Genomic DNA, 18,371 nt, shown 5'->3' on the forward strand with positions numbered 1-18,371 from the left:
AGTAACAAGTCGGAGAAGTTAGCGACAGAGTATTATCTTATGTGACAATAAATTACATGCAGTTAGTCTATCATTGATAGACAACATGGCTTGTTAAAAAGAAACAAACATCTATATTCGGTTTTCCTTTGTCATTTACACTTTATTGGAGTTTTATAATCATTTTATTCCGGCTCAAGTCACTTCTATCATTGGAATATACATTTTCAAGATGCTCCTTTAGGTTTTTTGTACTTTTCCTCCATTTTGTTTAAATCATATATTTAATATATTATATATTTTAGTTTGCAGGACCGTTAATGTCAACATCTCTTTGAGTTTGGGTCCATTGTTAGGAAACAGACTTGACAATGAATAACTTGCATGACTTATTTGCCCGTCTTATTTCTAGATCATTTGCTCAGAATTATGAGAAAAGTGCTCATGAATTGACGAGATAAGTATTGCTGCTAATCAGCCTCTGAACCTTCAACAATGTTATATGATCTAAAGTACGGGGTTAAATACATGTGTAGGTATCCAAGGTTTGATTTCAGATGATGCGCCTGTGAAAGAACGCCACATCGGTTCAACTGATCCTGGAGAAACACCACCATGTCCAGCTGATCGGAATGGGCTTTACGTCTGAACAACTGCAAAGTCTGGAGGCGTCTGTGCAACGTGGACAAACTAACAATGACTCAAACCCAGATGAAAGTGGACCAAACTAAGCAGGCGGGACATGTTTAAATCAAGTATATTCTTGAAACATTTAGAAATTCAACTCGTGGAATGAAAATGTGTTGTAATAAATATCTTTGCCTGCACTTGACATGTACTGTATGGGGAAGGACATACACTTCTGACTCATGCTCTACTTCCACTTGTTTTAAAAAAGGACCAAACAACAAAAATCTTTTGAATTATCAGTTTATTAATGAATTTAAGGCCACTATGGACTGTGCAGAATTCATAAAGAGCGCAGACATAACTCATAAAGTCACCCTGCCCTTGGTTGCTTCAGTACTACCCTGTTATGACTGCTTTCCATCGCTGCCGAGCACACACGCATCACAACGGAGTCAAATCAAACATGAAGGAGCTAAAGAAACAAAACATCAGGTCAAGTAATTGATGCAGACTGTACGTTGTGACTTTGGGAATAGAAGCTTTCTTTGTACATTTCAGCTCAGCAGATGGAAACTTGCATTTACAGTCACAACAAGTCAGGTTTCCAGGTCAAAACAAAGACACTTCAGCATGCTTCCTAATTTCTAGATGTATGAATCATCTTCACATTGTGCTCCATACATTCCCTCAGTAATAGCTTTGTTGCCATGCATATTTAGTCTTGATATAAAGACGCTAAGTGACCACAGGTTGAAATACTAGTAGTGTGTGTGTGTTACTAAGGCCATAGGAGTTGAATTCACATCAAAACGATAACACCAGTATATAGTCATCTATTTATGAAAATCACAGGTAACCACTCGCAGCTTCTCGTCCACTTCAGAGGACAAATACCACAATGACGTAGAGATACGCTTTCAGTACAATTTGAAAAAATAAATCACTGATAATTATTATTATTAACCATCCTTTCACCAAATTAACTGTTTTTTTCACCGGTTTGTACATTTTGTGAAATCTGAATACCTGTTGGCTAAGATTCTTGCAACGCAGAATTGAAATATGCTACAAATATTGAAGATAGGAAGAGAGCGCTACGGAAAATCATTCATAACATGACGACACGCACAGACACACACAGACTTTTTATCCATCACCACAGCTTTCCACGCAGTCGTCTTTGGTTTCAGCCGGCTCACCTGCCAGCACACAGCCACTCTCACCGGATTAAAAAGGAGCGTTTCCTTCTCTCGTGTTTACAATCAAATCTGTCAAGAGTGGAGAGAAGTGGAGCGTTGCAGAGAGCGGAGATGCAGAATAAGGGGCGCTATAGTGGAAAGGAAATGGCAGACGTCTCCGTGTGACAACTGGCTTTCAGAGTCACATTGTGACAAAGATCGACAAGAGTCGAGAGGGAAGACTAATTTCTTGAAGGAATAAAAAAAAAAGGAGATCAGAAAAGAGGCAGAATCTCGGGCCTGTTTCCTTATTGACGAGCCTCCCACCAGCGCAACAATATTGCTCAAGATATCGGACACGCATCACAGATGTGCCAGTTAAGATTTCCCACCGTCGGCATTATGTGAAAACAAACTTGTGGAGTTTCGGTCCAAGATGTCACAGGATGCTCTCGAAACACAAACAAAAGGACAATACAACCCTCCAGTTGAACGGAACATGCAAATTCACATCGTTCTCGTGTGATAGCAGAACAACTTCCATTGCCCACCAAGAGAAGATCACAGAGATCCGTCAGGTTGTGCTTCGGGCTCCAGCTATTGAACCTATCGTTTGTCTACATGGATACATTTGGCTACTGTACCCTGAGCCTGAAACAGCAGCATTTACAATTCTCTATTCCTGGACCTGATGATGCTGCAGAAATGACAATGCTTGTGCAGAGCACATGCTTTTTTTTCCAGGTCATTTCTCAGCGATATGTATAGTTTAAGGACAGGAGACAGGCAGAAAGATACATTATGAAGATCAACTGCTTCTAAAGTGTTATGGGAGGAAGCTCGCACTGTTGAGAGATACATCTACATAAAAAGGAGATGTATAGTACTCCGCACATAACCAACAGAAAGAAAAGCGAAGCAACACAGACTCCATCTCGATGTGAATCTCAAGCTCCTCTGAAGGCAGAAAACTGAACACCGTCACCAAGACCTGCTCTACCTGATAAAAGGCACACACACACACACACACACACACAAAAAAAAGAAACTTCAATCAAATGTTGGCCTTGGAGTACAGAACTTAAAACGTTTTCACTTTACTCTCATTCACACTGATGATTCCAACGAACATGACAGGAGGCAAAACTTATGTGTACAGCATCCGCAACTTTGAAACCATTAGAAAGACTTGAGTCGGTCTTTTGATACGGATATAGACCAGCATCTCTGTGTAGAGGCCCTCTCTAAACGAGAGCCTGGATACAGATGTGATATGTGCACCGTTACGTCAGAAGCAGTAACATCGGTGATACACAGATCTGTAAAGTTCCTTCATTCAGCACTCATTGTAGCAGCTTCACACACTCAACTGGAGACAAGAAACCGTCTCCTTCACTTATGTATTCATTGGCATTGAGACAAAAAAAAAAAAAGAGCTACTGCTCTATAAAACCCAATATTCTAAATAATGTAAGGTACGAGTGAAAAGACAAAAAAAAAGAAGAAGCTTCTAAGGCATCACAAGGTTTAAGCAGCGACCACAGCGCTGTAGATATATAAACTCATAGAGTCCAACGTTTACCCCTCACTCTTCACTGTGGCTCCTCGGAAGAAGACTCAGCGATGAACAGGAACCAAGGAGGAGAGCGGTGACCACGGGGGAGAGATTCAGGTCAATTGTTTATATTTTCAATAAGTCAGGTGTTGCAATCACCGCAGGCAGTCAATGTTTGATTCTGCGCCGACTAACTCCTTCACAAACTGCGATAGAGGAGAAAACCCACCATCCTACAGCATGTACCAACAGGATCATCCCATTGAATCATGACTAGTGGTCCTTTAGGGTAGACTTTTTCTCTGCGTGGCCCTCTTTGAGCTTGGCAGGGGGTTTGGCGGGGCCTTTTGCTGGGACTTGGGCAGGTGCTTTGACCGCAGCTTTGGCAGGAGGTGGTGGAGGCGGATGGAGGCCGGCCTCTGTGCCGATGTTGACGGTGATGTTGGTGTAAAGAGGCATGTACTGCCGGGAGATTGTCTCATATTCAGCTGTGTTCATCCCATCCGACTTCCAGGTCTGACGCGTCTTGGCCAGCATGTTGAACCTTTACAGGGAGAGCAAAGACAGAGCAGTGAATGATGACGGCTGCGTACCTTCGCATTTTACTGGTACGGGTTAAAGCTTAGCAAATAGCACCGCTTCTGCCGTTTATGGTACCTCTTTGGGTTCACGTCATTGCCTTTGTCCAGCTTGTGTTTAATCATCTTGTAACGGCCGACCTTTACAGATGGACGAGTGATGTACATCCCCCCCAGAGTCACTCTGAGAAGACGGGAAACACGTGTCAGTCTTTCAAACATTGATCCTGTATCCATAACAGACTTAAAATGATTGACTGAAAAACTCAACCGGCTCCAGATGCCTTATTTCCGCACTGGAACGTCCCATTGCTGGGAGCATCTGGCCTAAGCTATTCTCACCTGACGCCAATATCGTCGTCCTCTCCGCCCCAGCCCCAGTAGTTGTTGGGAAAGCCGTTCATCTTGAGGTAGTGCAGCGGCGTCAGAGCGGACACTCCTCCAAAGTACATCTTGTACGGAAGCCTGGAGAGGTTTGAAGCATTTTTGCATAAACGTGGAACACAGAATGTGCTACGGGTCGATCTGTGAAGAGCGAACCCGTCAATGGACATTCACAGACAGGAAGAGGACGTACTTGTAGCCGAACTTGTCCATGGCGATGGCTGCGTGCTTGGGGTTGGAGTCGCAGACGTACGTGTTTCGATCGTCTTCGGGGATGAGGTCCACGTCATGGAAGAAGAGACAGTTCCAGTCTTCCTCCTTCATGGCCTCCCGGAAACCCACATTCATCAGCTTGGCCCTGTTGAACGTGTAGTTTCCGGCCTGCGGAGTAAACAAAGGCGCCTAATGTCAGAGCAGGCTGTGTGTCACACACTGGTCTACAAGTGATATGGAAACTAAACGCACCAAACGTCAAATTACCAGCAGAACTTCATATTTAAATTATAACATTCCTAATATGCACAATCACAGATCCAGCTCATGAAGAGCAAGAGATAAAATGCTGAGGAGCACACATGAATCAATAGTTACAAGCAGCTCAGGAGATTAAACCCTCTGAGCCACTCGAGCGTTCTTATCCTCTAACATGGACGTCCAGCGACGGCCCACTAGAGGGCCCTCTTCCTCCTGTCTGAACTGTAGCGGATACAAAACGATGGACTCACACTGCATACAGACAAAATCAACCAGATGATAGCTGTTAATATCCAATAAAAAATTAGTTTCTACCAAATGTGAAATCTATATGAACCAAAGCACGAAGTAAAACGTTACTTAAATCCCGTATTCCCCCGCTGCCTCTTCCCTTTGTGTATAACACGACTTGGTTGTGTGTGTGTTTCACCTGGTGAATGATGTAAATCCCATAGTTGAGCTGTTGCCGCTGCAGGAAAGGATGTAGGTAGTACAGGAGGAACTTGAGGTGGTGTTCTCTGTGTCTGTGGGGAATGATGATGGCTGTTCGGTGCCTCGCCTCGCAGTCAGGCGGCCTGTAGCGTCCTCCGCGCACCACCAAAGGATTCTTCCTCTGAACCTCTGCAAGAGTGAGGCCTGACGGGAAGCTGACGTGGATCGGCCCACCTGTGGGCAGAAGCCGGTCCGGTCATTAGCAGTCGGAAAACAACAGAGACGTTTAATGGAGCGAAGGCAAATCGTCTGGTTAGAGAATGATAGGCTATGATTTGAATAAGACACGTGGGTTCAGCCGGATGCGTTTGGAAATGTTCCAGTAAACGTTCTGACGTTCTCACTGGAAATGAGGAAGCCATTCTTTTCATCGACTCTTTGTCAAACCTGTTTCAGGTGGTTTCTGCTCACTTGCCTGACAGAATGTTCAATGACCTTTATTTGTTGTTTTAGTGTCAAATGACTGGCATTAATGTGGGGACAAAGGGGCAGAGGGCAGAGCCCTGAAAACTAAGCCTGCTGTGACGGTGCCTCATACCGAGTAAACATTACGCAGGATCAGATTATCACGAGTAGGAATCCTCTCGCTCAGTCTTCTTCAGTGGGTGGAGTTTGTTCACTTGTAATTTTCCAGTAAAGCTGTCCTCCATATGGGAACAATGGCTCAAGCAGTACAGCGCGGTCCTAACACGGATTATGTGTTGATGACTATACGATTGTGCATTGTTCTGTGAAAATGATGCAAGAAAAATTGACAAAATGTACAATAAACCTAAAAGCTCGATGACACATGATGGAAATCATTCAATATAAAAAAGGAGATCACTACTAATAATCTCAGCTGAGAACTGGGGCCAAAATATCTTCCATTTGATCTGCTTGCTTGTTATAACCCTTCATCTTTGCCCCGACAACTTTATTTTCAAATGAACGAATATGGGCAGTGATGCATTGTTGCCTTTGTTGGTGTGTGTTATATCTTGCCTGTCTCTGTTTGCAGGATTGTTATTTACCTTGCCTGATTTGAAAGTCAATGCTCACAGACTGACAAAAAAAAAAAAACAAGAAACTTACTAAGTCAGACGAGAAGGTCTCATTGAGCTCATACAGGAGATCTGCGTCCCCTCGTTAAACAAACTGCAGAAGGTTTCTGTTCACTTCCTGCTGTCTGCTATATTATTCAGTCATACCTCAACTACGTTTTTGGCAAAAATGAATACAAAAGATAGCCAATGCCCTTTGGCTCAGTTATCAGCATGTAGTGCTAAACTGCTGGCAAAGTTTTCCAGATACGGAGCAGAGTACTGAAATATTTAGAGCTCTAAAGCTATATTCATACTTCATACTTCTAGACCACATTTTAGAGATGCGTTTTCACTTTGGCATTCCTGATCATCAGCAACAAAAAGAAAATTGACCGTACAGCCACTGTAAAACAAATGAAAATGTTTGTTTGTTCAGGTTGCATACCCTGCACTCGATACACCTCACATTACATCACCGTGTTGCAGGCTGTAAGCAGCCTATCAGAGAGCAGATGAACCTCCACTAACAGGCAGCAGCTGTGAACTCCTTACACATGTTTGAGCTAAACGGAAACAGAATTCTACGGTTTACATAAAAAATAATTCACTTGAAGCAAAAACAAGTGCCCTCCCTATGCTGGCTGTATACAACACAGCCATCACTACTGAGTGGAGTCGCAAAGATCCTCAAATTTCAAATGAACAGAATTTGGCTTCATTAACTATTGATGGGTTTCCCCGGCAATTTATTTGCAGAGACCCATCAGCTGCTATCAGTAACTCATAGTCAGAAGGGAAAATAAATTAATGATGATGTTAGTCAGGGGAAAAATTGCCAAGCTTGTTCGTATATCAATATTTAGAGATTAACAGGCTGAATGACGCAGACAGGACCACTCACCAATGAGAGGGGACGTCTTAGGGCAGTAAGGCATTTCGTCTCCGTGGCCGTGAGCTTTGGATAGGTGGGAGAGGTTGGCGTATACGTCCCCTCCAGCGATGCCCGCCGCCGTGTGGTTGCGACCCGACAAGCCAGTGGTGTCAGGCTTGCGGAAGATGCGGATGAAGTAGGAGACCCTCTTCTGGTATCCCTCTCGGGACAGCAGCGCCATGACCACCAGCTGAATGCCCAGGAACATGAAAAGGTAGCGCCATTTGGACTGGATACCGATCATGGCGACGGCTCTGCGTTGTCAAAAGCAACAAGAGTTTTGGGGGCGAAGGACGTGTAGAAAGTCAGCTGGCGCAACGTGACCCCTCGGTGATTTAATCCTGGAACTAAGTAAGTTACCCCCAAGAAGAAGCTAAGTTCAGAAAAGGGATGGTTGGCTGGTGTTGTGGCCCACACAGTCAAATATACTGTGTACCTTCTCCAAAATATGGCAACACCTACTGAATGTGACGGTTACTTTATGTTAAGTTACATGCAATAATCTGTGGATATGAATATATAAGAAAAATAGACAAAAAGTAAAACAAAAAAGGCACTTTTGGTAGGCTGTAATTGAGAAATACCACCAAGGAAAGGAAAAATAGAAAAATACTCTAAACCAAGAAAAAACTAAAGTATTGTCTAGTTTCTGTTTTTCACTGCATCCCTCGCTGCAGCCCACTATGTGGCAACTATCTTCAAAGTTGACAGTTGGTCCGATTTGTGATTGGTGTGGGGTGGTGATGCCAGTCCCACATCATGTACTTTCACCCCCATTGAATTCCATCCGTTGCCCCGTGAAGCTCATTCTTCTCCGGTCAAATAAATGGCAGCGTCAGTGTCTCTTATTCAACTCTCTCTCTCTCTCTCCCTCCCTTTGTGAGCTTTTATGCGGCTTTCTGTTCTCCCTCATGTGTTCTCCTGAGGGAGGCCTCTGCAACAACAACAACAACAACAGCCGCCACCATGACAAAAGGGGAGCAAATGCAGCCGTATAGGCCCTATACTTTACAGAGGATTACACAGCTTCCATCGAGTCACTGCCTGACTGGCTGGAGAGACGGGGACGGGGGGACGGGAGTTAAACCATGACCAGCGTGGGAGGAGTGGTCAGAGGGGTTGTGTGTGTGTGTGTGTGTGTGGAGAGTCGGGGTGAGAGAAAAAAGAAATGGGGGAGGAGAAGGAGGGAGAGCTTTGATTGTTATAGTCGTATGATGATGCAATCCACAGCTCTGAGACACCTCCAGCAGCTCACTGGACCGACAGCCACTGGGCTCGCTGGACGGACGGGAACAGGACCAGTCGCTCCAGCAGCGCTCTGAAAGACACAACACAGAAGAGGAGGCGGGACAGTTACACCGACTGATCCCCTTTTGGTTCAAACTGTTGACATCAGCGATTTTGTACTTACAGCAGAATGCTTTTCCCCCCCACTCAAACAATGACTTATTGTGTGCAACACAGGCCCAACAAATGGATTGTGTTTGTTTACATGGAGACTCAACAGCACAGTTGGATAGCCTTGATTAATCAGGCCCCAGCATGGGCTCCAGTGCAGAGAGAGGCCTGCTGCCCACAGACGGGAGGCACCGCACCGCCGTGTGGATGTAACTCCGTCGTTTGAGAGCCAACAAAGTCCACGACCCTACTGGTGCTGCAACGTGCTGTTTGCAGACCTTGCATTAACCCCTAACCCCGCTCTGGTGCTGTCAGCTGCAGTGTCCGACACATCCCCAGGCGCAAATCAATTATTGCCTGTTAAAGAAGCCAGTCTAAGACCACTAATCCTAATCCCACTGAATGCTGCCAGACTGGTGGAGACGACAGAGCTAGACGAGAGCAGCTTCCAACCTCTCACATACAGATCAGGAAAACAACATTTAATTCACATCATTGTTAAGATTCTAAATGTTTGAAGAACTGCAACGTCTGTCATGTATTTGGATTCAACCATTATTGTTCAAGACATACAGGCCTATATAAGTGCTTTATAAGCCCAACGTGCACAGTTTTAATGTCAGTTATTTCATTCTCACTGAATCATTACGGTGCTGACCTCTTCAGCCCTTAGAGCACATCTAATTACAGGAAAACAACGCGTTAGTTTGCTGCAGTCTGTCAGTCACACTCTACAAACAGGTACACTACACACAGCATGTTAAAGGAGAGAGACAGCGCCAAAGAAAAAGAGCTCCGATAAGAGAAGGAGAGAAGGATGAGCGCCTACTTATTGCTAGGATGCATTACGAGGGATTAATTACCTCAAGTAGTCTTGATAAAGAGAAAAATACTTTTCTAACATACTTCCTCATGTTGGCATCTAGTTTTTAAAGCCAGATCTGCAATGCAGTTCTATAAATAATTATAAATTGGGACTCAAATGTTCATCATAACTGACAGGAAATCTTTATTTACTTTAATTCAGAAAAATACGACTGAAGCTTGCGGCCTACTCGATCTACTACACAGATGGACTGATATCATCCGACAAACTTAATGAACTGCAGCGCTCGTATGCATTTTGATTTGACAGCGAGGACTCCCAGTTCACGGATAATAAAAAGGGTTTTCCTCTGAGGGGATATGTGGATCATAACGGAGAGGAAAGCTTCTCGCAGATAATTTTTATCTGCATGCAGAACGGTGAGCAGATGGGAGATTGACCCCTCTCACTTTGCCTGGCCCCTATAGATTATAAAGATCCTAACATTAATGCTTAATCCCACAGCAGGGAAATTTAACTCCAGTGAAGTAATCGTTCTTAATAAAAAGGTTGAAGACTTTTGAACTGGTTCATGTTCGTTTTTTATGCTCACTGGATAAATAAACCTCTCATGTTTTCAACGGACAAAGCATGGCCGACAAGATAAATGTGCTGAGCAAGTTTGAGCTGCAACATGACTAAGCATCCATGCAACATGACTAAGCATCCATGCATGAGGAAAACCCCCAGAGAGGGAATCAAAACTTTCTACGACAAAGGGGAGAAATGATGAATGTAGTTTGCTTTAGAGCTCGGGGGCCACGTCGTGCTGGAGCTGGCTTTACAGTCAAGAGAACTTGGCAGCAGGCATGTTCTCCAACAAAGCTCAGGACCGACTTAACACGCATATAAAAGAGATCCAGTGACTCCATTTAGAGGAATCTCTGTGCGTTAGCCAAAAGGCTAAAGAGTGAACCAAAGAGAGAGGACGACAAAACAACGTAAGGGGAGCATGAGAGCGCCCAACAGTCTGGTTACACCGCCATTGTCTCTCCTGCTCCAATATCCTTCCTTTCTACATTTACAAATTAAAAAAAGAGGTACGTCTGGCATGAGATACTTCAGCACGCCAAAGAAAGCCTTTTTTTCTGGTCTTGCTCCCAGCACCCCCCGCTCTCCATTTTCCCCCTTCATCTCGCTGTGCAATGTGTGCTTTAAAGAATGATGGCACATAACAGCCGACAAATGGGACCTTTTCTTTTCTGCCTGTGGGGCATTAATACTGCATATGTCCACATGGATGCTTGCACACACATGAGTGAATGTGAGAAGAGCCGTGAGGGCTAGCATGGGGGGGGGGGGGGGGGGGGGACCAACGAGAAAATGAAAGGGGATGGGGGGTGTACAGTAGGGGAGCTATATTTAGATCATCATCTGGGGACTAATAGCTTGTGCACTGGTGTTGAAATGCTAAAGGGACAGCAGAGCACTCGTGCACAGCCATATCGGCAACAGAGGGAGCTAAACGAGCGGCGTTTTTTGAGTCTCTATTGACACAAACACCCGAGGCGTTTTTTATTCCTCTCCAACTGTCAAGGCGATCCATACCCAGACCAGACCAGCAGCATTTACGCACAGTTCATATTATTTTTAACACTTATTTCTGTGAAGTGTTGCCGCAAGAAAGGGGAAACAAAACCAACTAACTTGGTTATTGAGGTTTAAAGCCCTCAGAGGCAAGAGGGGAAAAAGGCCACAATTTATGTAAATATTGACGGGAATGCTCAACACTTGTGCTCCAAATATTTATACAAAGAAAGCACAAGGATAGAAAAGCTTGCTACAAAACCTGGACTAGACTGCTCATCTAGTGAGGGCCTTAACCTCTTCACCCACCAAGCTTACACATCTGCCTAAGTGTGTCATCAGCTCTATATGTGCCAGTCGACTGAGAGTGAGCGAGCGCTTCTCAGCCTTAAATGTGTGACCTTCCTGTTAAATATGCTAAACCCCTCTTCTGCCGTTGGGTGGAAAGTCCATCAAATCTCGCTCGCTTTTGCACAGAGATTCACGTTAAGCTGCTATTCAGCGATTCAGCATAAAGCTCCTGCATGGACCAGTTATCCGACTCTCTGAAAAGCATTTATGCAACTACTGTAAATCCAGATCTGTGGCTGCATAGAGGGCAGGTAGAAATGAGTTAAACAGAAATATCGGGTAGGAACAGAACGAGGGATGAGATATGAAAGTTGCGGTGCCCGTGAGACTGACAGACAGAGACACAGCTTCTAATCCTGCTTGTATTTCATGGGTTGTAAATAGAACTTTCTGTCTTAATTCATTCTCCACACTGTAGCAACACACGGACAGACGGGAAGCAACGGTGACGCGAAGGGACAGTCAGCAGGAGAGAGAGAGAGCGAAGCAAGTCGCAATAGGCTGATACAGCTGTTGTAGGGTTTTTATGCACCAAATCAACCATGTACTTATAGTAGGCTTATTCGTGTCGGTCATGTTCTCAGATGTATTGTAACTAATGTGTTCTACAGATGCCTGTTGGAAGATTTGTATTAAATTAACTTGGAAGAGAGTTGATTCGATATAAAACATAAATTAACATTCTATTTCCTGACACGTCACCATGGGGTTTGTTGCTGCTTTGCTGCGGTCCAGCCCAAAAAAAAAAAAAGAGACAGCTCTGTTCTTCTTCCTCTTTGGCAGTACCGTTACCAGTTCACTACAACACCAGCAAACCGCAATTTCCATTACAAATACCAGAATTCCACAAGTGCAGCGTTTTGTAGGAAAGGAGTGTTTTCAATGAAGACAGCCATCAGAGCTTTGCCAAGAGCTGGAGACGGGACAATGTTTGAGGGAGGCCGCCGCCTCATAATTCTCTATGCAGGAAAAACCCCAACTTCTTAAGATCTCAATTAATCATCAACACATGTGAAATGGCTAAAAATGTGACCTTATTTTAGGTCGCCAGAGTCAGAATATAAAACACTGACGGCAACCAATTAGCAAACTCACAGTGCCATGACTGAACGAGCTGGGTAACATTTACCAAACACGTAGAGCCGTTTACCTTTTAGTTTATATCCATTCCCTTAATATAGACAAACAGGAGATGGCTAAATGTATAGCTGGTCTCTGGCTTTGTTTACACCTGGCATTAGAATGCATCTCCACGTGTATGCGATCGGATCTCACTTCCCTGCACTATATGCAAATAAAGGCGAATGCGTTGTTGTTGTTGTTGTTTTCAACCCGCGGGAAGCAGCAATGCCCTTCTCATGCCTCGTCTGCCAGAAATTTAAAAAAGGAGAAGAAACCCAAACAATACAGACTCACCCATGGTATTTCACAATGTGCTTTTTCAAAATGTCAGACATTGAGGACAAAGCCACATCATCAGATCGCCCAAGACACATGTTAATGCCAAATGTCAACGGGGTCTCTCTTTTAGGAAAATGGAATCCTACAGAAAAATAGTGAGGAGAGAGCAGATTCACATCCCCTTCCTTGTTGCTACTTGCTCTAAAATTTTGGAGCGCCTGGATTTCTTTTGATTCTTTTGAGCACTGATAAGAAATGCATTATAAAAACCGGTGCCAGGCGGCATTAGTGCGATTCTTGGGTTATCGTGACTCGACATGATTCCAACAGGTGCTCAGCACCACGTTTGGCATCAGAGCAGAACTGTGGTACGAAGTCTGGATTGAAAGCATTGGTATGCTCCCTCTGGAGATTTAAACTGGTTGTCTGTGTACATGTTCACGAGCAACAATCAATACTGTGTCTCACACACTCACCACACAACATTGACGATACTAAAAGACTGATTTGTTGTGTTGAATTAACTAAAAATGGTGGCAAAGAGGTAACTTAATTGAGTTTTCTTTCTCTCAGCTATGAAACATAAAGCAATTGTGCTTTAGAAATCAATGATTGCATAGTATTATCATTCCTTTATTGCCTAAATAAATGAGATATGGCTTGAGAATCCAGACTTTAACTTCTAGACTACACGGTTACATTACGTACGATAGGTTTTAAAAGGATCCAGTATTCAAACAGCCGAACAACTCATATTGAGGATATGTCAGTGTGAGCTAATTAACGAGAGTAATGCAACTGGTGTTTAATACTGCACATAGGGGTGAAACTGATCTGGACAGATGTGGTCAGCGGACCGCAAACAGCTCTTACACAGCATCATCATATTTTCCTTTACTAGGCGGCCAAGACAGAGAAATATTCTTTAAACACAAACCAAAGGAAAACAGACTGACTGTGGGTACAAACAGTATTTGTATACTGTATACGCAAGCAGGGCCTATTCTCTCAAGCGCCAAACCAAGCAACGAAATAATGTGCAAACATGCCTCCAAGAAAAGAGGCGTCTGCATAACAACGCGTGCCAGCGTCCTTGTCATGGAAACCCATCCTGAGCCCGGGCCATTCATCGGGGGTGCAGCTGGTACACGTCTCTATGGATGTTCCCTCCAGTCCCACTCTGCTGGGACAAATCATCCTCCTCCTTCCTCCTCCTACCTCCTCCTTTGGTTGATCACGCTGTTTCCATCGCGTAGCTAGAAACCAACCCCACAAGGGATAGCCACTTATCCACTCACAGCTACTTGCAGACTTAGCAATGACAAACCACGGGGATAAGGAAGCTCCCATGGGGCCACGCACAAAAACTGGAGCAACAAGTAACACAAGAAAGGAGAGGGTTGACACCAAAAGATCTTATAACACAAAGCCCATTCAAAGTAAATAAAACCGCATGGTACCGTCACCGACCCGGCCTTAAGTTGCTCCATGAGAAAAGGGTTGGGCAATATGGAGAAAGTACATCACTTTACTGTCATGCAGCTTTTAAAAACTGTACAAGACAATACGTGTGTATATTACACACAAAATCTAAGATTATATCTAGTCTCATATCACCGTGATTATGGTGTAAGATGATTGAAAAAAAAGCATTGCTCGTTTGCATACCCTGTCACATGACTTTAGTATAAAAATAACCTTAATATTGCATTAACCTGCAATGATTATCAGTGGTCATGTGCAGAGGAGAACCTTTTATTCTCTGCCAGTAATTAAGTTTCAGAGATGGTAAAAGTAGAGATGTAAGAAGAGGAGATTGTACATGGTTTGAGCTAAACTTAGTCTAAATTGCTCCAACTTATTTGGATGTACATCGAGGCTACTGGTACTTAGTGTCAGTTACTATCACTAGTCATTGGGTGCATTTGCAATCTATGACAACAAACGTTTAGAAAGATGAACATGAAAACATAGGTGAAGAACGGAGGCCGTGGAAAGTCAAGCCACTTCAGTGAGAAAGGAGACACGCAATGACGCAATCAACACTCCCTGATAACCTAACAGTGACCGTCATCAGCTTTAACTAAACCACGAGTAGATAGCTAATAACAAACATGGTTGTTTAGCTAGTTGTCATTGAAGTTACTACAAAACGTTTCGATTGCGTCGCCGTTGTTCTTGTGGCACTTTAAGGTCAAACTGGAAGAGGCACGCAAACTTTTGAAGTGGTTCGTTTAACCAACTAAAAAGTTGTGCAAGCATTTTTGGTTGAGTAACGTAAACCGAGCTTGACATTTATCAACGTTAGCTTTTGACACTGTAGGCTGTGTAAGTTATAGCTTCTTTGGTTATAGTTATCCAACGTAACATAAAAAACTGAGAAAACGTGTCTTTCCGTTGTTTCAGCGACCGTTTGACTCGCTAGCGTTGAGTTGACATTACTTTGACGCTCAATCTTTTAACGGTTATGTGTGACGTCACCTAAAGCACTTTTTATCAACACTTACCGTTAATCTTGTAAAACTCAGTCGAGGAAACTCACCTTCACGCAAACTCCCAACTACGACTGATCCTCGCCAGCTGTGTGTGTGTGTGTGTGTGTGTCGCGGAAGACGAGCCGAGCCGAGCCAGTCGCTGCGGTTTAACTGGCGTTGGTTTAGCTGGCTAGCTAGCTATAGCAGCCACACACACACACACACAGTTGTGTTTTCGGGTTTCTTTTTAGCTACATATTTAACGGTTTTATTCTTACCAGCCGGTCTGCCGTTGTCCCTTTGTCCGGTTAAGTAGCCGTTAGCCGTTGGTATCCTCCACAACACCCGCCCTCCATTGCACGTCCGATATGTTCTGAAGTTGACGCCGTGTGGTCGCTCTGATGAGCGGATGAACACAGTCAGTTTCTCCTCCCCTTCGCTGGAAACCCCAAATTACACCATGTGCCTACAAGAAAGCCCCACTTTCGTTTTAAACACGAGAAAAATATGAACTGGCTATTTCAGTACACAGTACACAGCACTACTAGTATAGTTCAACTAAAAGGGGTAGTGGTTTCTATTTAGTATAACGTCCCGGATTTAAGGTAGAATTAGTGGGTAAAGTTAGGCCTGTATGTGTTTATTCTTCAAAAATATTTTAAAATAAATAAATGCTGTTCAAAGGCTATAGACACAACCAACACTAAGAGTCATACAAATGAAGTTATTAAGAGTAAAAGGAGGTTATACTACTACTACTACTACTAATAACTTTATTTATATAGCATCTTTAAAAACAGAGTTTACAAAGTGCTTTGACAGACAAAGCAGGTGTTAACGTATAAATACATAGCTTAGATTTAAGTGTCAAAGATGAGCGACTTTATGCCTGAAACCCTGATCTGACCTGAGACTTTAAAGCCACAACATGATCAGTTTTCACCCGTTATATAAACGAAAAATGACACCAGGCAGTGGGTGACTTGTAACAATAAAAGTGATCAAATAACGTTTCAGGTCCGGAACTTACAACAAAACAAATGTTGACTAAGCTGGACATGCTTTTTAACCTAATTGTAGTTTGTTTTTGTTTGTGCATTCATGGATTCCTGGTGATTAAATTGAGTCATTGTTTGAATAAAGCCACATGTTCTAAAACAGGACCAAAAATCAACAAAAGAAAACAAATTTCACATTTCATACAAGAGATTATATTTCACGGTTAAGGTAAGTAACTATTTACATTTGCTTATTTAATTTGACTTAATCTGTGCTGGAAAGTAACTACGTATATTTACTTCAGCACCTTACCTAAGTAGCCTACTCATACTTTATTGAGTATTTCTAGTTTCTGCTACTTTTTTTTATTTCTAATTTAATACAATTCAGGGGCAAATTATGGTACTTTTTTACTTCACCACATTTACTTAATAACTTGAGTGGCAAGTTACATTTGCAGATTCAGATTGATACAGGATTATAATCGACATATAAATTATGATGTAACGTTTATGTTATAGATTCCCCCGAAGGAAATTCTACTTTTGGTACTTTGATATCAATACTTTTGTACTTTTACTTAAGTAAAAAAGTGAAAAGACTTACTTGTAACTGAGTATTTCTAATGTTAAGACAGTGGTATTGCATCCTTGACTTAGGTATACGATCAAAGTACCTTTTCCACCTCTGATCACAATCATATCCTTGCTAATGCCAGTTTCTTATTAATAAAACCCAAACAGAAATATGTAAATGACAACAATATATATAAAATCTCTTTATTCTGTGGCTGCCTGTACACTGACTCTGCTCTTGCTTGATGTTTTTGATGGGATAGAGATATCAGAATGGCTGTCCAACCACACCTGTACCAGCTATTTCATCCCAGGCCCTCTGGAGCTCAAACCTGCAAGGATACTTTGGTGTCAGCCTTTTGGTGTAGACTCTTCCCTGGAAAGTGCTTTGGTCCAAACCACAGGCTGGATCAAATCTTTGTTGGGATGTCCCACTTTCCAGACCTGGCAACCCGGCCACTCGGTCAATTCTATTTTGACCAGGTCACCTCCAAACTTCCTAGCAGAGACCAAGTGAAACACAGGTGATTTCCACTGTTATGTTTTACATCAAGTCATATTTAGGGGGGGGGGGGCTCCCAAACCTGGTTACAATGGTTACCTTGGAACTTCTGATCAGAAGAATCCATTTTTAGATTCTCTCATTGTTTCTTCAAGTTAATGTACGACAGTAAAACCTGAGCTGTTCTTCAAGGGCCTTTGGACCTCAAAGGGATTGTTAGGATCTTTTGAAGTGGGCTTGTATGGCGGTCGGCACGCTTCCATAGAAGATAAGTTATATCTATGCTCTCTTCAAAGCCACAAATTGTGTAACTTTGGTGATTTAGAAACACCAAACCTATCCCTTTAACCGGTCTATGTGGATCCTGACTATTGGTTGACAAAGGTCATATTTGCGGTGTAGCTTGGTCTGCAATTTGTTTTTTTCCGGCACTGCTGCTTGGCTGCTATACTGAATAGTCTTCCCCCCTCTTGTGGCCTGAAGGGATCGCTGCAACCTCCAGCTGCACTGTTTCAACTCGTGGGCCGACTTAAAACAAGAGAGGCAGAGGGCCACGGAGCAACATGGCAGACTGTGTTTAAGCAACAATCGTGAAACCCGGCCCAGCACCGGCATCCGCCTGAGTGGACTGGGTCAACTCCAAAATCCAAACACTGGCAGGAGTGTAACCACTAAAGAGTACATTTATATGATGTATGGCCACTGCTGCTAACTGCCAACGACCTGACGCTTGCGTCTCATTGCCATAAATACGTTTTATTAAAGAAATGAACGTTGAGCATGTGTCTGATATGATACCAGCATAGATAACACTTTAATGTGGGTGTGTGTGTGTGTGTGAGGTATTGTTTCATATTTTAAAAGTAAATATCAGGCTAATACACAATTTATTCAGACAGAATTCACCATCTACTTTAGCAACAGTGTTTGAGTCGTTGCTTTTGGCAAAATGTTGCTAGCAGGATAAAAACATAAAAGGTCAAGCAATGGTAGACTACAGCTGAGGTCATCTTCAATTAAAAAGTGATATATTTCCAGGCAGAAAAACAACCA

The 18,371-nt window shown here is 43.2% G+C and overlaps 1 protein-coding gene across 2 annotated transcripts; it reads right to left on the minus strand.

The window, feature by feature from the left end:
• Positions 1–893: 893 nt before the first annotated feature.
• On the minus strand, positions 894–15,624 carry LOC306699653 (beta-1,4-galactosyltransferase 3). Of its 2 annotated transcripts, none has more exons than XM_079164347.1 (7): positions 15,521–15,624; positions 7,197–8,544; positions 5,209–5,444; positions 4,498–4,685; positions 4,263–4,385; positions 4,000–4,104; positions 894–3,886 (listed from the first exon to the last, which is right to left on the minus strand). In XM_079164347.1, exons 2-7 carry the CDS (start codon positions 7,468–7,470, stop codon positions 3,616–3,618), a joined length of 1,197 nt encoding a protein of 398 aa, XP_079020473.1. In that variant the 5' UTR covers positions 7,471–8,544; positions 15,521–15,624; the 3' UTR covers positions 894–3,615. The 2 variants fall into 2 exon arrangements, with proteins under 2 accessions (XP_079020473.1, XP_079020474.1); XM_079164348.1 differs by lacking the exon at positions 15,521–15,624 and adding an exon at positions 15,311–15,390.
• Between the last annotated feature and the right edge of the window lie 2,747 nt (positions 15,625–18,371).

Source organism: Pholis gunnellus, assembly GCF_910591455.1.
Source record: "Pholis gunnellus genome assembly, chromosome: 8".
NCBI classification, from domain to species: domain Eukaryota; kingdom Metazoa; phylum Chordata; class Actinopteri; order Perciformes; family Pholidae; genus Pholis; species Pholis gunnellus.